The sequence below is a fragment of the Lipotes vexillifer genome, unplaced genomic scaffold (genome assembly GCF_000442215.2).
Source record: "Lipotes vexillifer unplaced genomic scaffold, Lipotes_vexillifer_v1.1 scaffold1306, whole genome shotgun sequence".
Classification (NCBI taxonomy): Eukaryota; Metazoa; Chordata; class Mammalia; order Artiodactyla; family Lipotidae; genus Lipotes; species Lipotes vexillifer.
Window position 1 is genome coordinate 35,167 of NW_006786512.1, and position 22,591 is coordinate 57,757.

The following is a 22,591-nucleotide window of genomic DNA, read 5'->3' on the forward strand; positions in this document are numbered from 1 at the left end:
GATTGGTATCTTTTCCCACACGCTGGAGCTAAAATTCGGATCTCCAATAGTTTCTTTCCTCTTCTTAGCAAGCGTTCTCCTTAGCTCAACCACCTGCTTCTGCTTCACTGGACTGCAGAGCAATTAACACAGAGGTGTTTCTGCCCCACAGAGGTGGCTTAAGTCACAGGGGAAATTCTCCTCTAGTTCAAATTCTAAAATGTACTATCCTGAGCAAAACTCTGAGACAGATCTACAACTACACCCACACAAAAGAAGATAATTTGGAAGGACAATTGCAGTATCATTTCAAGACCAAACCAGAAACACTGTTCAAAGACAGAGCTGGGAAATGGAACATCTAGTTACCATGAGAACGAGAGGGCAAATCAAAGCCACACTCCACACTCTCTGGCGGTGGGTGACTGACAGAGATATTTGAATTTGGCTAAAGAAAGTGTATTTGCACCTGAAATCTGTTAACTAGTTGGGGGGGGGGGGAATGTTTAACAAAACTGCTACCAACTCCTTTTTTGGTTTCTGTGAGAAAGAAAAAAAGTGTTTATGTGTATGTCTGTACATATGGATATATAAAAATAAATAAAAATTTAAAAACATAAATATATATACATCTCCATTCATGAAGTGAAAAAAAATCTCATTTGCACATCTTCATCTCAAGTGTAGCTGTTTACATTATATAATCAGAACCACATTCGTATAATCATATTACATTATATAATCATAACTTCACTGTAATAGCTTGTCACATGTGAAACAGGCAACGGGTACCTCACTGGTGATTCTAATTCCACAGGTATGGGTGGACTACAAACAACACCCATAGAACTCACAAGCAGGGGCTTCCCTGGTGGCGCAGTGGTTAAGAATCCACCTGCCAATGCAGGGGACAAGGGTTCGAGCCCTGGTCCAGGAAGATCCTACATGCCGCGGAGCAACTGAGCCCATGCACCACAACTACTGAGCCTGCACTCTAGAGCCCACGAGCCACAACTACTGAGCCTGCGTGCCACAACTACTAAAGCCTGCGCGGCTAAAGCCTGTGCTCCGCAACAAGAGAAGCCACCGCAATGAGAAGCCTGTGCACCACAACGAAGAGCAGCCCGTGCTCACCGCAACTAGAGAAAGCCCATGTGCGGCAATGAAAACCCAACGCAGCCAAAAATAAATAAAATAAATTTATAAAAGTTAAAACAATGGGGCTTCCCTGGTGGCGCAGTGGTTGAGAGTCCACCTGCCGATGCAGGGGACACGGGTTTGTGCCCCGGTCCGGGAAGATCCCACATGCCGCGGAGCGGCTGGGCCCGTGAACCATGGCCGCTGAGCCTGTGCGTCCGGAGCCTGTGCTCCACAACGGGAGAGGCCACAACAGTGAGAGGCACGCGTACCGCAAAAAAAAAAAAAGTAAAAATTAAAACAGTTATAAAAAAAAAATACTCATGAGCAACATTCAATGCCACTTCTGTACTCTACCTTCACCCACACTCCCATTCATTTTTTCTAAAACCCACAGCCCTCCCAGACCCCCTTTTCCAAGGGGGAGCAACAAGTCCCAGCCCATTCTCCTAACTGGCCAGGGGCTATAAACCAACTAAATACTCTTGTTCCAATCCTGATCCCTTATTCCTATCAACATCCACAACTGCCAACAGTGACACAAGATTCCTTTCCCCTTTGTGAGACGCTTACTGTCTTGGATTCCTCAGGGCCCTAATCCTCTTTTTGTCCACCAAGCACAGAGGGTGCAGCAATTTGCTGTCTCTCTGTGGACTTCCTGCGACTCCCAACTCGACACAACACAGGCCCCCGAATGGCGACTGACCCAATTTTACATGTTGGTTTGCCTGTGTTTCTCTCTCTTTTAATCTAGGGCAGTGCCGGCAGGAGGAAGTATTTCAATGTTTCAATCGAAGCAAACAATACTTTCAAAAGGATTGCTGGGTGAAAAATTATGTCAAAATGATAATCCAAGGAATTGCTCCCCGTAGCTATAGCATTAAAGACCAAAGCGATCGAAACAGTTCACTACTTCCCCGAAACCTCTTGCTTAAGTAATTGTTGCAAAGGCTATATCTTTGGGGAAATGCGCTTTATGTTCTAAACTAAAGCAGATTAAATTAAAAAAAGAACCAATTTTTATTATAATCCCCCAAATTTGCCACCACCAGATGACGTCAACCCCTGGGCGCTACTCATTAAACATGGACGTTATGTTTAAATAAATACAAGGTTCTTTCATGTTTTTAACCATTAGTAAATTATAACACCCTGCAGAGCAGGAATACTCCAACTAGCACTCCCCCCAGCCACAGCTCCCTCCTCCTCGCTCTCTCACAGACGCTTCTGGAAATAACTGCCAGTTTACTGAGGTTTGTATTTCTTTAACAACTCGTCAAATTTCTTTCTACGGGTACATGTAAAAGGCTTTCAACTAAAACAGTACACAACTAAAAGGAGGAAACACAAACACAGGAACCACTGCATGCTTTGAAGATCTGTTACCCAGCACATATACTAAGTCCCAGCAACGCACTGGAAACAACCACAAAACTAAACATATATATATATATATATATATATATATATATATATGAAATATGACAAATGAGTGTGTAAACAATGACACTATGATCAAGGCACACACCGTGAGTTTGTTTCACACCTATGTATGTACTCTACTATGACTGAAGGAGAAAATTTCTACCAATTTCAGTCTGTATATGCTCTAAAAATTAATAATCATTTTTAAGAACTTTATGATAGACCTAGGAATATGTAGACAAATACTATTCCAGATGAAATGGAACAAGACCCCATGGGGCACTCCTAGGTAAAGATCCTTTCTGGGTCTCCTGTTTCTAGTTTGTAGGGAATAGGCTTCATTCAGCCTCCTTGACCTTCCCTTAGTTCCAAAGGGCAGATTCAAACAGTGGCTTTTCAGGGAAGGGAGGGAACACAGAAACAAAGCAGGAGCAATCAAGAAACAATACTGCAGCCATGGGGCAGGGTCCTGGTGCCTCCTCAAGGAATATACGTAACAAAACACCTGAGTTCTTCTGCAGGAACTAAGGCCCCTACCCAGGCAGAGGACGGTAACTTCAGGTTGAGCACAGGACTCCTGGAACACCGCCTGGTTATCTCACCACCAACCAATCAGAAGAAAGGTACACAGTGGAAGATAAGGAAGACTCTGACCCCCTCCCCAAATGATTCACCCTTTAAAAACCTTCATGGTTGAGCAAAATCTTTGAAGTTGGTTTTTGGACACGAGTCCGCCTTCTGCCCAGACTGCCAGCCTCCTAAAGCAACCTTTCCTTTTCCAACCAACACTTGCCTCTCAAGTACTGGCTTTCAAGAGGCAAGCAGCTGAACCTGACTTCAGTAATACAGAAACACTGAGTAATAAAGATTGCTATCTAATTTGTCTAAAACTTTGGATATTTTATAACACTTGAAGGAAAACATACAAGGCAAACACAGATTGTCCTTTTTTAAATGCTGAGGTTAACCACTCTCATACATATTAAACTGGGAACAGGGGGAATAAGATCCGCAATTAATTCAATCACTCTGGTAAGAAATGTAGTGACAAAGAATGAGGATTATGATGTTATCACATCCTTAACTTTTTCTCTTCTGAGAAACAAACACCAGGAAAATATCATTTCTCCTCTATATTAAGATGCTACTGATTGTTAAGTGATATCATGAATTTAATAACAGCTTTCCACAGGGAAAAAACACTACTTACAGTAAATATAATCACTTAATATACAGAATTTCAGAAATGTTAAACTGTGAAATAAAAACATAATTTTCAATAAAAAAGTACCTGTATTTTTACAAATATGCTAACATTTGCTATTTTAAAAAGCAATAAAATTAAACAGAAAAAAATTTTAAATGCCCAGAAGTAAACAGTTAAGTAGAAATAATTATATGCTCTTAATCAGGCAATAAGATTAGGTAATAAATCATGCCAAGTGACACAAACAGAACATAAAATATTAGGTACCCATTGATTACAAATATATCAAAATTTACCTAAGTTTATCAAAACCAGAATAGCTTTAGAGATGAAAACATTGGTTGCTCCCCTGGAAGGTGAAATAAATAGCTAGGAGAAAGAATTTGCAAAGCATATGCTATTATACCTTTTAAATTCTGAATCATATGAATGTATTAACTATTCAAAAACAAAAAACAACCCCCCGCCGACAAACACCACAAATAAGAAACAGAACTGGCCTTAGAAACAATGCTCTTTTTACAGACTAGGTCCACTCTCACACATTCTTCCCCATGGTAAACTTGGTAATTCATACAATTTAAATGAATTTTTAAAAACTAGTTAGCACTTGTTATCTGTGGATCCAAAACTTTTAAAAGGCTTATCAACATACACATATATGAACATCAAAAAAATCTAACCAATTAAAGCTAGTGATCTGAAATAATAGACACCAAGATAAATAAAATTTCAGGTTAAAGCATGATGATACGCAACTATGACATAAATATATATGGACATTTAATGTGTGTGCATATGTATGTGTGTTCATGTAAGTATGCAAGCATAAAGTTAAGACCACACTGGTTCCTGGGGATGGGAGTGGGAGAAACTATTTCCAAACAGCTTTTTACAGAGATGTGCAAGCTCAGCTTGCCAAGAAAGACATGGCTTAGGGAGCTGGCTAGCTACCAATTGTGGCTCCCAGGATTAGTAAATGCTCCAACTAACAAGTGGACCTCTTGCTGCACCTATACGGGCATAGGTATGGGTGTGTGTGTGTGCCCATGTGCACATATAGGCCAAAGACAGAAGAGTAGAAAGATTCCAGGTTTGGAAGGCTGTTGACCTATATGGTCGTTAACTTTGTAACCTTAGATAGGTCATAACCTTTCCATTCCTTGGTTTCCTAATATGATAACAGAGATTCCAACAACCTCACAGAGTTCTTGTGCACTAACCTAAGGTGAGAGCGCTACGCAGATTGAAAACACCTGCAGCATAATGGGGTTACATCAGTCCTTTGTTGAGCAATAAATACATTTTGAGTTTTATGACTGATCCATTCAGAAGTATCTACTCCCTGAAAGAGGTAACGTGATCAGTCAGGTAAGTGCTCTGGCTAAGTTTAACAACATAAAAACCAGAGAGATGATTAGAAAATACATGTAGGTCAGTCCCTTTAGACTTTTAAACTTTCTGCTTTGCTGACTCAGAAAGACATTAAATTTTTTCCCACTTAGGTTTATGAATGTGTCTAAAAAACTCTATATCATCTTCTTCTTTTATAAAACCAACACAGAGACTATTAAGATAATTAATAGGCAAGTCACAGCCTGGGAAAAATATTCATAACACATACACCTGACAAAGGACTGTATCCATGATTTATAAAGAACTCCTACAAGTCAATAACAAAATATGAATAACCTAATAAAAATACGCAGAAGACTGGAACAGACACTTCACTGAAAAAGAAGTAAAAAGCCAATAAACACATGAAAGGATGCTCAATATCTTTAGGCATCAGGGAAATGCAAATTAAAACCACAGCAAGATATCACTTCACACCAAGCAGAATGACTAAAAATATCAAACACTGTTGGGGATGTGGAGTAACTGGAATATTTGTACACTGCTGATGAGACTGTAAAATGGTCCACCCACTTCAAAGAACCAACAGGCAGTTTCTTTTAAACTGAACATACATCTACCCTAGTCTACTCTTAGTCACCCAAGAAAAATGAAATCATATGTTGACAAAAATATCTGTACAAGAATGTTTTTAACAACCTTATTTATAATAGATAAAAACTGGAAACAACCCAAATGTCCATCAATAGAAGAATGGACAAGCAAACTGTAGTTAATTCATACCATGGAATAATGCTCAGTAAAATCAAAAACAAACAAAAAACCCAATACTGATACCCACACAATAACAAGGATGACTCTTGAAAACACTCTGTTAAGCAAAAGAGGCCGACCATAAAAGAATGCATTTCATGCGAGTTGTTGATATGAAATCCAAGAAGGAACAAAACTGTTGACAGAAATCAGAACAGTGGCTGCCTGGGGGAGGGGAGGAATGAATGACTGGAAAGAGGCATGAATTAATTTTCTGGGGTGAAATGTTCTTTATCTCACTCGAGTGGTGATTTCATGGATGTATACAATTGTTAAAACTCATTAAGCTGACAGCTAAGTTTTTTTAATACGTTAATTATACCTAAATAACACATATATGTATATATATTCAGATATATGCTAAATTTCTATGATATATATCTATGTAATATTTTAAAAAAAGAAAGAACAGCCACTACAAAGTTGAATGGTCCCATCTAGATTTATTTTGACACGTGGAGAAGGCCTTGATTTGATTCCCTAAGACAGCATTATAGAACAAAAGGAGTTGGTCTTTTCTTTAAAATCAAAATATTTGGGTGTACATGAAAACTGCAGCATATATTAGCTGTGTGATTTGGGGTGAGAGTTAGCCTGTCTGACCTTCTGTTTCTCATCTACCCATTTTATAGGAGGTGGTAATAGTGCAATGTTAAAGTAATTGGAAAAATTCTAAGTTGACAACAAAGTATTGATATTATTCCTGCACACAACAGATACCATAATTAAACACTCAATTATATATATATATATATTTATTTAATAAATTTATTTATTTTCATTTACTATTTTTGGCTGTATTGGGTCTTCATTGCTACCCGCAGGCTTTCTCTAGTTGCGGAGAGCTGGGGCTACTCTTCGTAACGGTGCGCAGGCTTCTCATGGCGGTGGCTTCTCTTGTTGTGGAGCACGGGCTCTACAGCATGTGGACTTCAGTAGATGCAGCTCATGGGCTCTAGAGCACAGGCTCAGTAGTTGTGGCACACGGGCTTAGTTGCTCCACAGCATGTGGGATCTTCCCGGACCAGGACTCGAACCCGTGTCCCCTGCATTGGCAGGTGGATTCTTAACCACTGCGCCACTAGGCAAGCCCTAAACACTCAATTATATTTATGTCTGATATGGACATGTAATATATGTATGTGTAACATACACATATATATTTATACATATATAAAGGGAGACTTCCTAAGAGAAAAATGAAAACATATGGCCTGACAAGAACGGCTTACCTGTGAGAACAATGAGAAAAATTATTTGAAACCTACTGTTACATATACATTACTTATAAGCATCCATAACAGATATTTACTGAGTAACTGTATCCATATGCATACACTCTTATCTCATCCCCACCTAAAGAAGGGTGGAGAAATTATTAAATCTAAAGTTCGAGTTATAGATACAACAACAAAAAAAAACGTATCACATCTAAATCATAAATTCTGAACTATTAAGTCTTTTTTGAGAAGATTTTAATATAGATATAAAATAAGTTTGGTTAATGTTCCCAATGAAGATTTAAAATTTGAAAACGCACACTCTGTTTATAATTCTGTTCCCAAAGGTTATATCTATTTCCAAAGTGAGAAGCTCCACTGTGATTTTCTGCTGCCCTTAGAAAGTGAGAGCTGCTTGCATTTCTTTTTTTTGCTTGCATTTCTAATCAGGAAGTCAGAGCCAACAAAACTTCCATCTGGTTTAAAAAATAATGTGCATCATATGGTCACCTTATCTATGATAAAGGAGGAAAGAATATACAATGGAGAAAAGACAGCCTCTTCAGTAAGTGGTGCTGGGAAAACTGGACAGCTCCATGTAAAAGAATGAAATTAGAACATTTCCTAACACCATACACAAAAATAAACTCAAAATGGATTAAAGGGGCTTCCCTGGTGGCACAGTGGTTGAGAGTCTGCCTGCCGATGCACGGGACGCGGGTTCGTGCCCCGGTCCGGGAAGATCCAACATGCCGCAGAGTGGCTTGGCCCGTGAGCCATGGCCGCTGAGCCTGCGCGTCCGGAGCCTGTGCTCCGCAACGGGAGAGGCCACAGCAGTGAGAGGCCTGCGTACCGCCAAAAAAAAAAAAAAAAAAAGGATTAAAGACCTAAATGTAAGGCCAGACACTATAAAACTCTTAGAGGAAAACATAGGCAGAACACTCTATGACATAAATCACAGCAAGATCCTTTTTGACCCACCTCCCAGAGAAATGGAAATAAAAACAAAAATAAACAAATGGGACCTAATGAAACTTTAAAGCTTTTGCACAGCAAAGGAAACCATAAACAAGATGAAAAGACAACCCTCAGAATGTGAGAAAACATTTGCAAACCAAGCAACTGACAAAGGATTAATCTCCAAAATTTACAAGCAGCTCATGCAGCTCAATATCAAAAAAACAAACAACCCAATCCAAAAATGGGCAGAAGACCTAAATAGACATTTCTCCAAATAAGACATACAGGTTGCCAACAAATGTGTGAAAGGTTGCTCAACATCACTAATCATTAGAGAAATGCACATCAAAACCACAATGAGGTATCACCTCACACCAGTCAGAATGGCCATCATCAAAAAATCTACAAACAATAAATGCTGGAGAGGGTGTGGAGAAAAGGGAACCCTCTTGCACTGTTGGTGGGAATGTAAATTGATACAGCCACTATGGAGAACAGTAGCAAGGTTCCTTAGAAAACTAAAAATAGAACTACCATATGACCCAGCAATCCCACTACTGGGTATATACCCTGAGAAAACCATAATTCAAAAAGAGACATGTACCGCAATGTTCATTGCAGCACTATTTACAATAGCCAGGACATGGAAGCATCCTAAGTGTCCATCGACAGAAGAAAAGATAAGGAAGATGTGGCACACGTATGTAATGGACTATTACTCAGCCATAAAAAGAAACGAAATCGAGTTATTTGTAGTGAGGTGGATGGACCTAGAGTCTGTCGTACAGAGTGAAGTTAAGTCAGAAAGAGAAAAACAAATACCGTATGCTAACACACATATATGGAATCTAAAAAAAAAAAACAGATGCAGATGCAGAAAATGGACTTGAGGACACGGGGAGGGGGGAAGGGTAAGCTGGGACAAAGTGAGAGAGTAGCACTGACATATATACACTACCAAATGTAAAACAGATAGCTAGTGGGAAGCAGCTGCATAGCACAGGGAGATCAGCTCCGTGCTTTGTGTCCACCTAGAGGGGTGGGATAGGGAGGGTGGGAGGGAGATGCAAGAGGGAGGAGATATGGGGATATATGTATATGTATAGCTGATTCACTTTGTTATACAGCAGAAACTAACACAACATTGTAAAGCAACTATACTCCAATAAAGATGTTAAAAAATATATATAATGTGCATGCATGCATGTGTGTGTGTGTGTGTGTGTGTGTGTGTGTGTGTGTTTATGTCTGTACATGCACAAAAGCACGTCTATAAAAGCATTAGGAGGAAATATACCAAAATGTTGACAATGAAAAATAAAACTTTCATTTGGTAATATCTCTGCTCAAAGCAAAACACCGGAAAAAATTAAGGTTAAAAATTTGTGTGAAAGATCAAAGACCTAAATGTAAGATCTAAAACTATAAAACCCTCAGAAGAAAACAGAGGTATAAATCTTCATGATCTTGGATTAGGCAATGACTTCTTAGATATGACACAAAAAGCACAAGCAACAAGAGAAAATATCAATAAGTTGGACTTCATTAAAATCAAAGTGCAGTTCTTCAAAGGACACAGTCAAGAAAGTGAAAAATATTTGCAAATCACGTATCTGGTAGGGTACACTAAATATATACAGAACTCTTTCAATTCAATAATAAAAGATGAACGACCCAGCTAAAACATGCGCAAATATTCTGAATAGATTGTTCTCCAAAGATAAACAAATGCCAGTACATTCATGAAAAGATGCTCAACACTGTCAGTCATTAGATCACAGTAAGATACCATTTCATACCAGTAGGATGGCTACAACAAAAAGACAGATAATAATATAAGTATTGGCAAGAATGTGGAGAAATCAGAACCCCCATACATTGCTGGTAGGATTATAAAATGGTGCAGCCACTTTGGAAAACAATCTGGCAGTCCCTCAAAATACTAGTTAGGGTTACCATATGACCCACCAATTCCACTCCTAGGTATATACACGAGAGAAATGAAAACATATGTCCACAAAAACAAAAATGTTCATAGCAGCATTATTCATAATAGCCAAAAGGTGGAAACAACCCACGTGTTCAACAACTGATGAATGGATTAAAAAAATGTGGTATTATCTATATAATGAAATATTATTCAGCAATAAAGAAGGCCTGATATACTGATACATACTACAACGTGAATAAACCTTGAAACGTTACACTAAGTGAAAGAAGCCAGACACAAAAGGCCATATATTGTTTGATTCCATTTATATGAAATGTCCAGAAATGGTGAATCTATAAGGACAGAAAGTTTACGAGTAGTAGCCTAACACTTGATGGGGAGAGGGCGGGAAAACTGGAAGGCAATAGCTAAAGGGTACTAGGTTTCTTTTGGGGATGAGAATGTTCTAAAATTGACTACGGTGATAGTTGCACAGCTCTGTGAATACACTCAAAACTGCTGAATTGTACACTTTAAGTGTGGGGAATTGTATGATATGTGAACTCTATCTCAATAAAGCTGTTATTTTAAAATTTTTTCCTGAAACATAGCAAGCATTCAATGAATGAGAGAATGAATGAAAGACTGAACAAATGGAAACATAAACCAAGTATGAAAGAATATAGATTAGAGACAGAAGTGGTTTGAATCTCAATTTTTCCATTTACTAAGTGCTTGATTTCACTGAGCTTTTAGTTTCTTCGACTCTAGCTGGGAATAATAATCAGATAATGCCTATAAAGTGTTCAGTCCAGTGCAAGAGGCTCAAGAAATGGTAGCTATTATTACAATGAATTATAATCATAAGCACATATTTTCTTTGGTGTCATGTAGAAATGAAGCAAATCAGGATAAGGAATTCTACTTTCAAATTACCACAGTGGAATATGATTAGATATAAGATTAGGTTTTATCTGGTGAGAATGGTCAGAACTACACTTTTTCTATGAGATATAAACATTTCCTAAGTCTAGTTCCTTGCACAGGAAGAAACTCTAAATCCTTCTCAGCCTTGACAGCTTGTTGGATGAGAATGAATAAATGGAAGAAAGAATGAACGAAAACATACCAAATATGAGTTAATAGAGATTTGGAGACAAAAGTGGTTTGACTCTCAACTTTGCCATTCACTAAGTGCTAGGTCTCTCTCAGGTTTTATTTTCTTCAACTCCAATTGGGAATAATAATGACAGAATGCCTATAAAATGTTCAGTCCAGTAGGAAAAGTCCCTACCGCTCATTAGCATTCTAGCAGATTAGAGCTACAGTAAAAGCAAAAACCAGCACCAATGATAATAGTAATACTGTAGTTAAGTTGACTGGTAGGCTCATGGATGCTCATTTTATTATAACTTTTTGTTTATATAATGTGTTCTCTTTTGCATATATCTAATATCGCATACTTTTAAAAACAGATCACAAAATAAAACAAACAACAAAAAAACACATAATGCTTAAGGACTGGATATTTTCATTTCTTGGTCACCTCAATGATCTAGTTAGTGTACATCATTTTTCCTAAAGGACGGCACAGTCATTTTCAGAGCAGTAGAATTTCCCTCCCATATGTAGGGAACTCAAGACCCTAGTCCTAGCTGATTCTTCTGCTACGGAAAAAAAATCTATAAAGTCAATACTAACTGCTCGGTTTCAGCCATTTCTTCTGAATTGATCTGCATTAGGTCAACACATTAGGTATTGGGCTGGCAAAAAGGTTTGTTCAGTTTCCTCCGTAAGATGGCTCTAGTAGCACTTAGTTGTCTTTAACTTCATTCAAAATAATTTTTTTAGACTGTATGTGACAGCTGTCATATCAGCATGCATTTAACAAAAGACTTATCAAAATTGGTGAATTTTTGTGTAGGCATTTTAATATTGAAGATGGAAGAAAAAAAGCAACATTTTTGGCCTATTATGCTTTATTTATTATTTCAAGAAAAGTAAAAACGTAACCGAAATGCAAAAAAAGATTTGTGCAGTGTATGGAGAAGGTGCTGTGACTGAGCGAACGTGTCAAAAGTGGTTTGCAAAGTTTCGTGCTGGAGATTTCTCTCTGGACGATGCTCCATGGTCGGGTAGAGATCAAACCAAGACACTGAGAACAATCAACGTTATACCATGCAGGAGACAGCCAACATACTAAAAATAACCAAATCAAGCGCTGAAAATCATTTGCACCAGCTTGGTTATGTTAATCGCTTTGATGTTCGGGTTCCACGTAACTTAAGCGAAAACACCTTCTTGACCGTATTTCCGCATGCAGTTCTCTACTTAAACGTAATGAAAACGTTCGTTTTTAACACAAATTGTGACGCGTGATGAAAAGTGGATACTATACAATAATGTGGAATGCAAGAGATTGTGGGGCAAGCGAAATGAGCCCACCAGTCACACCAAAGGCCAGTCTTCATCCAAAGAAGGTGATGTTGTGTATATGGTGGGATTGGAAGGGAGTCCTCTATTATGAGCTCCTTCTGGAAAACCAAACGATTAATTCCAACAAGTACTGCTCCCAATTAGACCAACTGAAAGCAGCACTCGACAAAAAGCATCTAGAATTAGCCAACAGAAAAGGCATAATCTTCCAACAGGATAATGCAAGACCATATGTTTCTTTGATGACCAGGCAAAAACTGGTACAGCTTGGCTGGGAAGTTCTGATTCATCCGCCGTATTCACCAGACATTGCACCTTCAGATTTCCATTTATTTAGGTCTTTATAAAATTCTCTTAATGGAAAAAATTTCAATTCTCTGTAAGACTGTAAAAGGCACCTGGAACAGTTCTTTGCTCAAAAAGATTAAAAGTTTTGGGAAGATGGAATCATGAAGTTGCCTGAAAAATGGCAGAAGGTAGTGGAACAAAAGGGAGAATTTGTTGTTCAATAAAGTTCTTGGTGAAAATGAAAAACGTGCCTTTTATTTTTACTTAAAAACCGAAGGGACTTTTTGGCCAACCCAATACATCTTTAAAATTGAGTGATGTTTGGAAGAACAGCTGCACTCCTCTCACCTGGTGGCACTGACAGCATTCAGCCAAACACCCACAGGACACTCCACATTCTATCACCACCCGTACCCAGGATCCTGAGGGTTGGGTTCTCCTGACCAGCCTCACGGGCAGCCACTCTTCCTAGTGTTTATCTGGTGGCTGCTTACCATGTTTCATTCAGCAAAAAGAGTATTCCTATATTCCACAGTGCCTGATATTCTATCAGCAGAGACTCATCCTTTTTGTTTAAGGTTATTCTCTGTTGAAATATGTAGACTTTGGGGAGAAGTAGCAGGTTGTGCTTTAACAGTCATTTATACTGTAGTGTGATCGAATTCATCAGTAGAAACTCAATAATTATACATTTTCTTTCCTCCCTGAAATGAAGAGATGTAGAGGAAAGAGGAAAGCAGAAAGTGCTTGTGGTGAAGAACTGCATACAACCTAATCATCCTCCTATAGCCCAACCTGACTATTTTTCACTCTGTCAATTTCCAGCTAGACAATCCATCAAAGCGTCCATAAATGAGTCAGAGCGTCCAGAAATAAATCTCTTAAGGAAGAGATTTAGACTGTCAGCACAACCCTCGAGGCACCCCAGACTTCAAGAGAAATTCCCAAAGTTCAAACCTAGAAACAGGGTCAATACCTAGGAAGAACAAAGGAACCAAATACCTGATTATAATTTAACCACTTAGGTCACATGTCAGACAAGGGAACAAGTCAGGTTCATGGGCAAAAACCTCTGGATATCACAAATGGAAACAAATAATTAGTTACATGGAACACAGAGAACATGACTTGGAAGATTTCTGACAAATGTACACAGTGTTGCAGCAAAGCTGAGTTAGGAAATTTCTTAACCAAATTAAAGCTAAAACCACTGAGAAAAAGAATATTTATGATACGCAATGGTTCTTTCATTAGAAGAGAAACACTTACAGCATCTAATTGGGGTAAAGGAAGAGGAGAAACAACAGTAAGAACTAAGCAAAGGTCTTAGTCTATGTCCATTATTTGTCCTCCATGAAAAAAGTTAGCCAAAGACATGAGTTTTCTCCCTGAGAATGCACTTGGGCATGTGTGCAGGTATAGCGGCAAATGCACATAAGTACACACGCGCGCGCGCACGCACACTCACACAAAGGGAGTGCGCCAAGCTACCTCTTCCATAAGAACTTTGGTTGCAGAAAGATGAGGACCCAGGTATGTGCCAGGCTGACAAATATCATGAAGGAGAATCCAGAGCACCCTCTCTCTCTGACCCTCAGGGAATCTTCTCTGAATTAAAAGCTGCAAAGGTCACTGACCTCATCACCTCAGGTTGCACAAGCAACTGAGGAGGGTTTAGCCAAGACTGTCAGCCAAGTCAACTGGAAGTCATTAAGGGTTTCAGGGACAAAATGGACTAAATAAATCTTTAAGAAAAATCATGTACTACCAAATGTGAAAGGAACACCACAAATAAGATGAGTTGAGCTGAAAGCTTAGATTTGAGAACTGGTCTAAATCCAATGTCATGCTCACACTTTAAGACATGGACATATATATACTAACAAACGTAAGGTAGATAGCCAGTGGGAAGCAGCCGCATGGCACAGGGAAACCGGCTCGGTTCTTTGTGGCTGTCTGGAGGGGTGGGATAGGGAGGGTGGGAGGGAGGGAGACAAAGAGGGAAGAGATATGGGAACATATATATATGTATAACTGACTCACTCTGTTATAAAGCAGAAACTAACACACCATTGTAAAGCAATTATACCCCAATAAAGATGTTAAAAAAAAAAAAAAAAAGAACCTAGGGGTAAGACGGGAATAAAGACACAGCCCTACTAGAGAATGGACTTGAGGATATGCAAAGGCCCCAAGGGCCTAGAACTGTGCCTGACACATCATAGGCATTCAATTAAAGTTTTTCTTTTTTTTTCTTTTTTTTAACATCTTTAAGAATGAAAGAATGAAAGGCACTGGGGAGAGGGATGGGGGAGGGGCACTGTAGGGGTCGGGGCGGGGGAAAAGGGTTTTTGTGGGATTATATGAAATCATGTGTGTGAAACTTCTGAAAATTGTAAAGCACTACAGAATTTAAAGAAATTTTCATTAAGTAAACAAAAGAAAGAAAAAATAAATAAATAAAAAATAAAGACAGAATCTCTGAATTCAGAATTGTCAATAGCTTCAACATAGTTATGGTTGTTTGCTCTGGTCCCTAAAAGGAGGAAAATTATAATTATACCACAACGGCTTACTCAATCCTACACCTAAAATACAAGGGTCCAATTAATCAGTCACCTCACACTTATTTTAAAGTTCCAGTCAATATAAATATAGGGTAACTCTACCCATTACTCTGTTTTCTGTGGTATTTAAAAAGAAACAGAATTAGAACTCTAAAAAGTGTAAAAGGTAATGTTTTAGGAGCTTCTAAGAATACTACCTCTACAAAAATACTACCTCTTTTCTGCCTCAAAACCAGTGAGGTTATGCAATGAAATTTAAAAAATGATTCCTTATTATCACTGAGAAAATCTGCTTAGAGTCCCTTGAGTTCAGGGGGCATGTCACTCAGATAGTATATCCAGTGTGCAAAAATCCTAAGGAACATATTTGCCATGAGAAATCATCAGTATTAATACTTACACAACCTCCAGCAAGGACTTCTGCTAAAAGTGGAATGGAGCCATCTCTCCTGGTAAATTTGTCCCGGACAAAATCATTGACCTAATTAGAAAGACAACATCAGTTAACCAGAATTCCCAATCATTACCTTTAGTGGTACATTACTGGTTTTCCCAAATCAGCAAAATATTTGTCTCATATAAAATTTAAAATTAGCAAATGAATTCAAATAAGTTTAAAAGTTTACAAGTGCCTTGATAGTGTGCTAGCCTTACCAGCATCAGTTTTCACTTTTGGCTTAATGATAATCTAAACAAATGACATAAATTCAATGAGAAAGAAACTTACAGTCAGTTTAATGGCCTTTTCTGGAGCAACCCCTATAAGTTGTGGTATCAGACCTAGGTAAACAGAGAGAATTGTTAGCGGTATGGATGTACTAGACATGAATACACAAGCCCAACAAGGTGGTTTTCCCCATATTATTTACCCATCAAACATTTTAGGGTTTTTATTAAAATGGGAAAAGTGGCTTATCCTAAAAACTATGCATATGTATATAATAATTATTCATGTCAAAACAATGTTATACTTCTTGAGGCTATAAATCCTTTTCTTAAGCATGCCTCCTTTAAAGCCTGGTTATCTAACACCTCCCAAAAAGTATGAGGAAAGAATGGAACCCATGGATCTTGTCTACTCCCAGAACACTGCCAATAGCAGTGAAACCAGATTACCTCCCTTTACAACCAACAACATACTAACATACACAGACGCTTTAGAGAAGCCAATGTTGTATGCTTGGAAAAGCTCTGCAAAGCGTCCTGTTAAGTAGACCCAGATTTTGCCACAAATGATGCTACCTGCGTAATAGCATACAGTGGCTTGGCTATTACAGAAAACCAACTCCCATCATTTTCTCTTTACAGAAACCCAGAATTCAGTACTCATTTATTTAAAAGAAAGCCAAAGCTGCAAAGAAAAATGCAGTTTTAAGTAACATTTAATGGGTATCTTCTACAAGCAAAAACAGCCCATTGTTAGCCTATTTGCTAATATATGTCAAACTTAAGACATTTCAAAAGATTTCTCCTAAAACAAAGGAAATCATTATTCTTAGAAAGTTAAATTTTCCAGGCTGGCTGCAAAAGAAAAAATATATAAACAACTCAACATCTGTAGCTATTCATAGGGCTCAACTTTCTAAAGCACACAGATTATCCAAATCGTTAAAATACATTTTTTGCATACATCTTTTAAAGATGCTAACAATAAACATACTATATCCTTTAAATCACCCAGCCAAGGGGAAGTTATGTATGTGTTTGCATGCTTGCTGCTGAGCTTAAGCCTACTTTGAGGATACTGCTGAGTGATTTTCTACAAGTTGAGAGCCAGCAAGTAATCGTACATACAGCCTACTGTCAGTCAAACTGAATTATCAGTGGCAAACACAAATCTGCACACACCTTTAATGGGTAGCAAACTGATTTAAAAGAATAAATCAGCAGATGGCAGTCTTAACTTTCTAACGCTCATGATTATCAGGCCCTATTACTTTTAATCTGACTCCCATACAATCGTGTCAGCATGTGTGTTTGTTTTACTACTTGCCTCAATAAGGCTCACGGAATTTTAATAAAGTACTGATTTATGTCATGTTATCATTGTTGCCTACAAAGAAATTTAGGCTAATCTGTCAACAATTTTGTCAATCATCTGACAAAATAATGGACCACTTCTAAGCAATATATGACAATCTCAACAATCATAGTGTTCAGATACAGAACTCCTACAATCTCTCACTTAAAGGACTGATTTTATCAGCTCACATTCTGAATCAAGCCAATGATCCCTCCACACCCTCCACCCCCAACTTGCTATATTGGACCCATTTAATTAACGTGACATCACTCCCAAATGAAATCTGCTGTAAGCATCTATCCACTGGGAAGGCTAAACTGTGCGGCGTATGTCTAGGCTCCTTCTCTTTTAAAGTATACCAAGGAGGAAGAAAGATTCTTACTCAACAAAGAAAGACTGGAGATGTCAAAGAAGAAAACCACCATAGCGCCACTTAACCCTCAGATTCCCTATTAAATAAAATCTAGATATGCAGTGCTTAATATAGTCTAAAACAAGCACTCACATGCACAGATCTGCATTCTAACAATGCACACCTCTTCCCATGGAGTAAATGTCGTACAGCTAGATTTCAGACAGGCTAGAGTTCTGCATATCTGAATAAAATTCATCACATTCTTTCTCAGGAGCAGGGTATTGGGCCTAGTTTGATTCCAGAACAACTCTCTTCTCTTGTTCTATACACAGTGCCAAAAATGAACATCCTCATGACCCTCTCCTTCAAGTATAAGTATATTAGAACTACATTTTCACTTGAGTATCTGCACATAATGCCAATCAGAAGTGTTTTTGCTCCTGGTCAAGAGCATAAAGCTTTGCTCAGGCCCAGTTTTTCTTTCCAAGGAAGAGGTTATAAGCCAAACAGTTCAGCAGAGCTCAGAATGAGCTCAGGATTAATGGGACTGTGTGTGCAAACAAACAAGTACAGTAAATTACATAAATGCCCTGGAATTGAGCATGTAGAAAGTTTTTCAAAGAATTCCAAGTGGCGCCCAAAGGGATTAAAAAATTAATCTCCCTCCCAAAGGAAACCCTAAATTCTAATGTGAAAACATGTACATGAAAGTCTCCCTCTCCTAAGAGAACAAGTTCCTACAAAGCTGATGGGGGTGGGGAGAATTCTGCATGGGGCTTGCTACCTCTGATGCCGATAGCAGTGTGCTCAGCTTAGAGTTGGTGGTAACATTCCCTGCAAAAGAAAATCTCTCTGCTTCCACTCAGTGCCTCTGAACTACAGGGAGAAAAGGAGCAAGAATAAGACTTGGAGCAAAAAGGTTTTCTTTTGTTTCTTTCTTTCTTTTTTTTTTTTTTAACCTTCAGATGACTCACTGGTCTCCTTGAAAGAGACAAAAATGTGCAATATTTCTTTCAGGTGAAACAAACAGAGTGTAAACTCACCTTCAAGTGGCAGCCTGGTTTCTATTTCACAGAGGAGAGATATATTTTTCCTCTCTAATTCTTTGAGAAAAGAAGCTATCTATTTCTTAGCTGTCATCCTTGTATTCCACCTGCAGACATGTGCCTTAGTTTGTAAGAGCACGGTGACCACCATAGACCCATGCTGGGGAAAACGCAGGCTTTAGATTGCAGGAAGAAGAAATAAAGACCTTTTCTGCAGACTAATATTGCTAGTTACCAGCAAGAATGTAAAAAGGGAAATGAACAAGGGGGAAATAAAAGGAGAGAAACAGCCCTAGTCTGACTGAAAAGGCTGTGTACTGATTTTCACAGCGAGTCTGAAACCTGCTGCTGGTGAGATAAACTCACTAACTTCAGCAGCTGAGATCTGCTTGCTCACCCCGGTAGAGTCCAAAGAAGCCCTCATAACGCAAGACTTTCTTAAAACAGTCAAAGCTGTTTTTGTACATCAGCTCCCCAACAACAGAGCCGGTGCCACGCTGATTCTGCATGCGGGTCTTCACCAGGTCTATAGGGTACACCGCAGTGGCTCCCACAGCTACAAACGAAAACAATTGTTAGGCTTAAAAGAGAGCACAATTAAACGGAGAATCTGTAAGGACAACAAATCTCTAAATCAAAGGACTAGAAAACAGAACACAGTACATATCCTCGCAAAAGAGATTTTATGTAGTTTTCCCTTCTTCCATACACAGCTGAAGGATCACAGGCTAGCAACCACTGGGATCCATAAATACAGCTGCCTCAGAGAACAACTGTAATGGATTTTCAAGTCATCACCAACATTAGATAATCAACACTCAATTTCCTTTAACAACATTAAACTCTTATATATAACATATTTCTTTATATTTTCCATTAAATGCCTACATATTATACCAGTTACCTCTTAAAATAACTATATATCTACACATAGGTGGCTGCAATTTTAAAATTTAGTTTACTACAGCATTTTGGTAAATTAACCTTAGTTACAACTATAATATTGGAACCAAATCTCAACATGACCTCCCACTACTTACAGCATTCGGTTTAAAAAAATAAAAAGCCCAGGCTTTAGAATTTCTCAGGGACTGAAAAATTTATAACATGAATTAGAGTATAATATTTTTCAACTATTGAAAACCCAAAACATGCTTTGCAACTTCTAAAACAGATTGAAAAGAAAAAATAATAGTTTCATCAGTTTAGGCTTCTTTTGAAAAATCTTAAGTATTTTAATCACACTACTAGGTTCTTCTCAATAAAGCAACTTCAGATTTTATACATTTTCTATGGAGAGATTTAAGCAAAAAAAGCCTCTCAAATTTTGCCCAGGAGCAGGGAAGAGAGGTTCATTTTAACAAATAACCTTCAAGTCTAGATATTCTTCAGCCAGTAAAAGATGCAGTGCGGGGGGAAACAAGCAGAAAAGCAAAAGCGAATCACTGTGAGAGGTTGTTTTATTTCATAAGGTTCTGGAATTTGTACCCCAAATCTTGATCTCTTACCTGCCCTCACTCCTAACACCAGAAACACAGTCTTATTCTCATTTCTTCGTACTGGCTTTAACCAGTATAATTAAGGGGAGTGCAGCACGCATCCAAGACTTTCACATGATTACAGAGGTTTTGTCTTGAAGACAGACTGGAGCCAGAGGGGCCATGGCCGTGCTATGACAAGTCCTCTGATGGTAGGTAAAAATAAAGAATACTTCAGAAAGCCCTGCAGTTGTGACCCTTGGGAACAATGAACTGAACCTTTGCTGATCTGTCCCGGTCTAGTGAGATAATATTACATGAACGCAAGCTTGAAACAGCACATAGACGTGTCACTCACCTCCAGCAACTGAGCCCAGAGTGAATCTGTAAGCAGACTCGGCAATCTGGAGCCAGACAGGCCTGCCTAAACTGTGAGATTGCTGTGGGGAAGAAGAAAACATGTAAAAAATTTTGGAAAAGCATACGGCGAATGAAAAAAGCTATAATTTGGTTGTGTTAAGATTTTGAAATAGATACTTCTATTTAGCATTTAAAAACCATATCTGGCCAAATAGACACAGTAGCTTTTTCCCCCCATTTGCACGAGCCTATTAATGCCTCATTTATCTGCTACTACTGGGGAATACACTATCATTCTACAGAAGTGAATCTTTCAGGTAAGTAAACATTTCAGGTTTAAAATCATTTCCCCCTTCTTTACTTTAACCAACTTAAAATTTTAAAATCTTTCTAAAATGTATAAAAACTATCGCGATTCCTAAATCGGATAATATTGATCATAATTTTCCACCTCTAATAACTGAAGATCAACATATTCATGCGTCCATCAATTTCTGCATCGAGATCTAACGCAGCTGTTTGTGCTATCTTCCCACGCTTGACAACTATTACTTCTTTTACCAACAGCCTCCTAGTTTGATTTTGCCGCTTCTCATCTGTCAGGGCTGGAGAAATCACATAACTAGAATTGTTAGGATTATATGTAAAGCAAGGTCAAGGACTTCTCTTTTGGGCTAAAGTGAAAAACTTTAATAGCTGCTATTTCAAGGGTTCAGAACCTTTGCCCCTTTATTTGAGGCTCTGAAGCTCAACCACTGAGGTTATCAATAGATAAGTACAGTATTTCTCACCTACGCTACTGAGCATTTGCTCTCCTAGACCTATGTATTCCTCAACTCTGCCTACGCAAAGAAAACACCTGAGGGACCTTAAAATATATATCCCTGAGGCCTGGGGTTTATAAATTTTTAAAGGGCTTCAAATCATTCTGCTGTGTAGTTAGGTTGAGAACCACTGTCCTAGCCACATTTGTAGTTCTAACATAAAATCTATGTTGAAAATAAAGCTAATGGGAAAAACCTATTGTGGTTCAGAATGTTATTTCATTGGTATCCCACAGCATAAAGGACTTGAAATAATTTGTCTATATTAGTGTGTCAGTCTTGTTCTTTAATATTTTCATTATGAAAATAACAGTTACGTGTATAAACAGTCTGAAATGAAGGAATAAAATATTGCTTTATCATAAGAAAACTTGAAAAATAGCAACTTGAATGAGCTTTCAAAACACAGCATAATAAAAATGTTTAGATACTCTCACTAGAATAATTTAGAATAATTTAATGGAGAGGGACTCCTTGCCTAAAATCTAAAGGAAAGAAAAAAGTAAGCTAGTCTACTCTCATTTGCTTTCATTTGTACAATCTCTTCAAAGTTCAATTAAGGAAGCTAAATATGGCAAAACCAGATATTTATAAACAATTTGGGAAGCAGCCTATAGAAAGGTTTTATCTGTCTTCTTGTTTTGTAAATTTTGCACCACAGTAAGCATCATTTCTGTTTGAACAAAAGCATCTGATATCTAAATATTTAACGTTTGATTGTGATCTCTGTAGGCAGAGATCTTTAAAAGCTCATTATGCTTGTCATAGTGTTGTGGTTCAATATATTCTATAGTGAAGGAAAATAAGAAATGTTTGATGAAAAGTCAATAAGAAACCCTTGGAAAATCTGGCAATTAGTCAAACACCATTACTTCAAACAAAATCACTACATATTTTATAAATGTCAACTGTCCCAATATACCAACTTTATTATAATGAAATTAGGTGAAAGCATACATCTATTACATCCAAAACTGAATTTAATACATGGAAGAAACCATCATAAAAAAAGGCGAAAAACTGCACAAAGACATAATCATGATTTTGTAGGGAATACATTTTTTTCCTAGCAAGTTAGCCCAAGCAACTGCATGGCCATCCATTACGTTTGATCTACATGCTGTAACAAAAGTGAGCAATTAACAATTTAATATTGATATTTTATTTGAAATTTAATAGGGGAAAGA

At 38.0% G+C, this 22,591-nt stretch overlaps 1 protein-coding gene across 3 annotated transcripts in view; it reads right to left on the reverse strand.

Moving 5' to 3' along the window:
* SLC25A12 (solute carrier family 25 member 12) overlaps window positions 1–22,591 on the reverse strand; it is a 91,848-nt gene that overhangs the window by 7,798 nt on the left and 61,459 nt on the right. For all 3 annotated transcript variants that reach the window (XM_007458832.1, XM_007458833.1, XM_007458834.1), the window contains 4 exons: window positions 20,579–20,660; window positions 19,140–19,298; window positions 16,046–16,098; window positions 15,719–15,799 (listed from right to left, as the gene is read on the reverse strand). In XM_007458832.1, coding sequence (XP_007458894.1) covers window positions 15,719–15,799; window positions 16,046–16,098; window positions 19,140–19,298; window positions 20,579–20,660 — 375 coding nt within the window. The remainder of the gene's footprint in view (window positions 1–15,718; window positions 15,800–16,045; window positions 16,099–19,139; window positions 19,299–20,578; window positions 20,661–22,591) is intronic.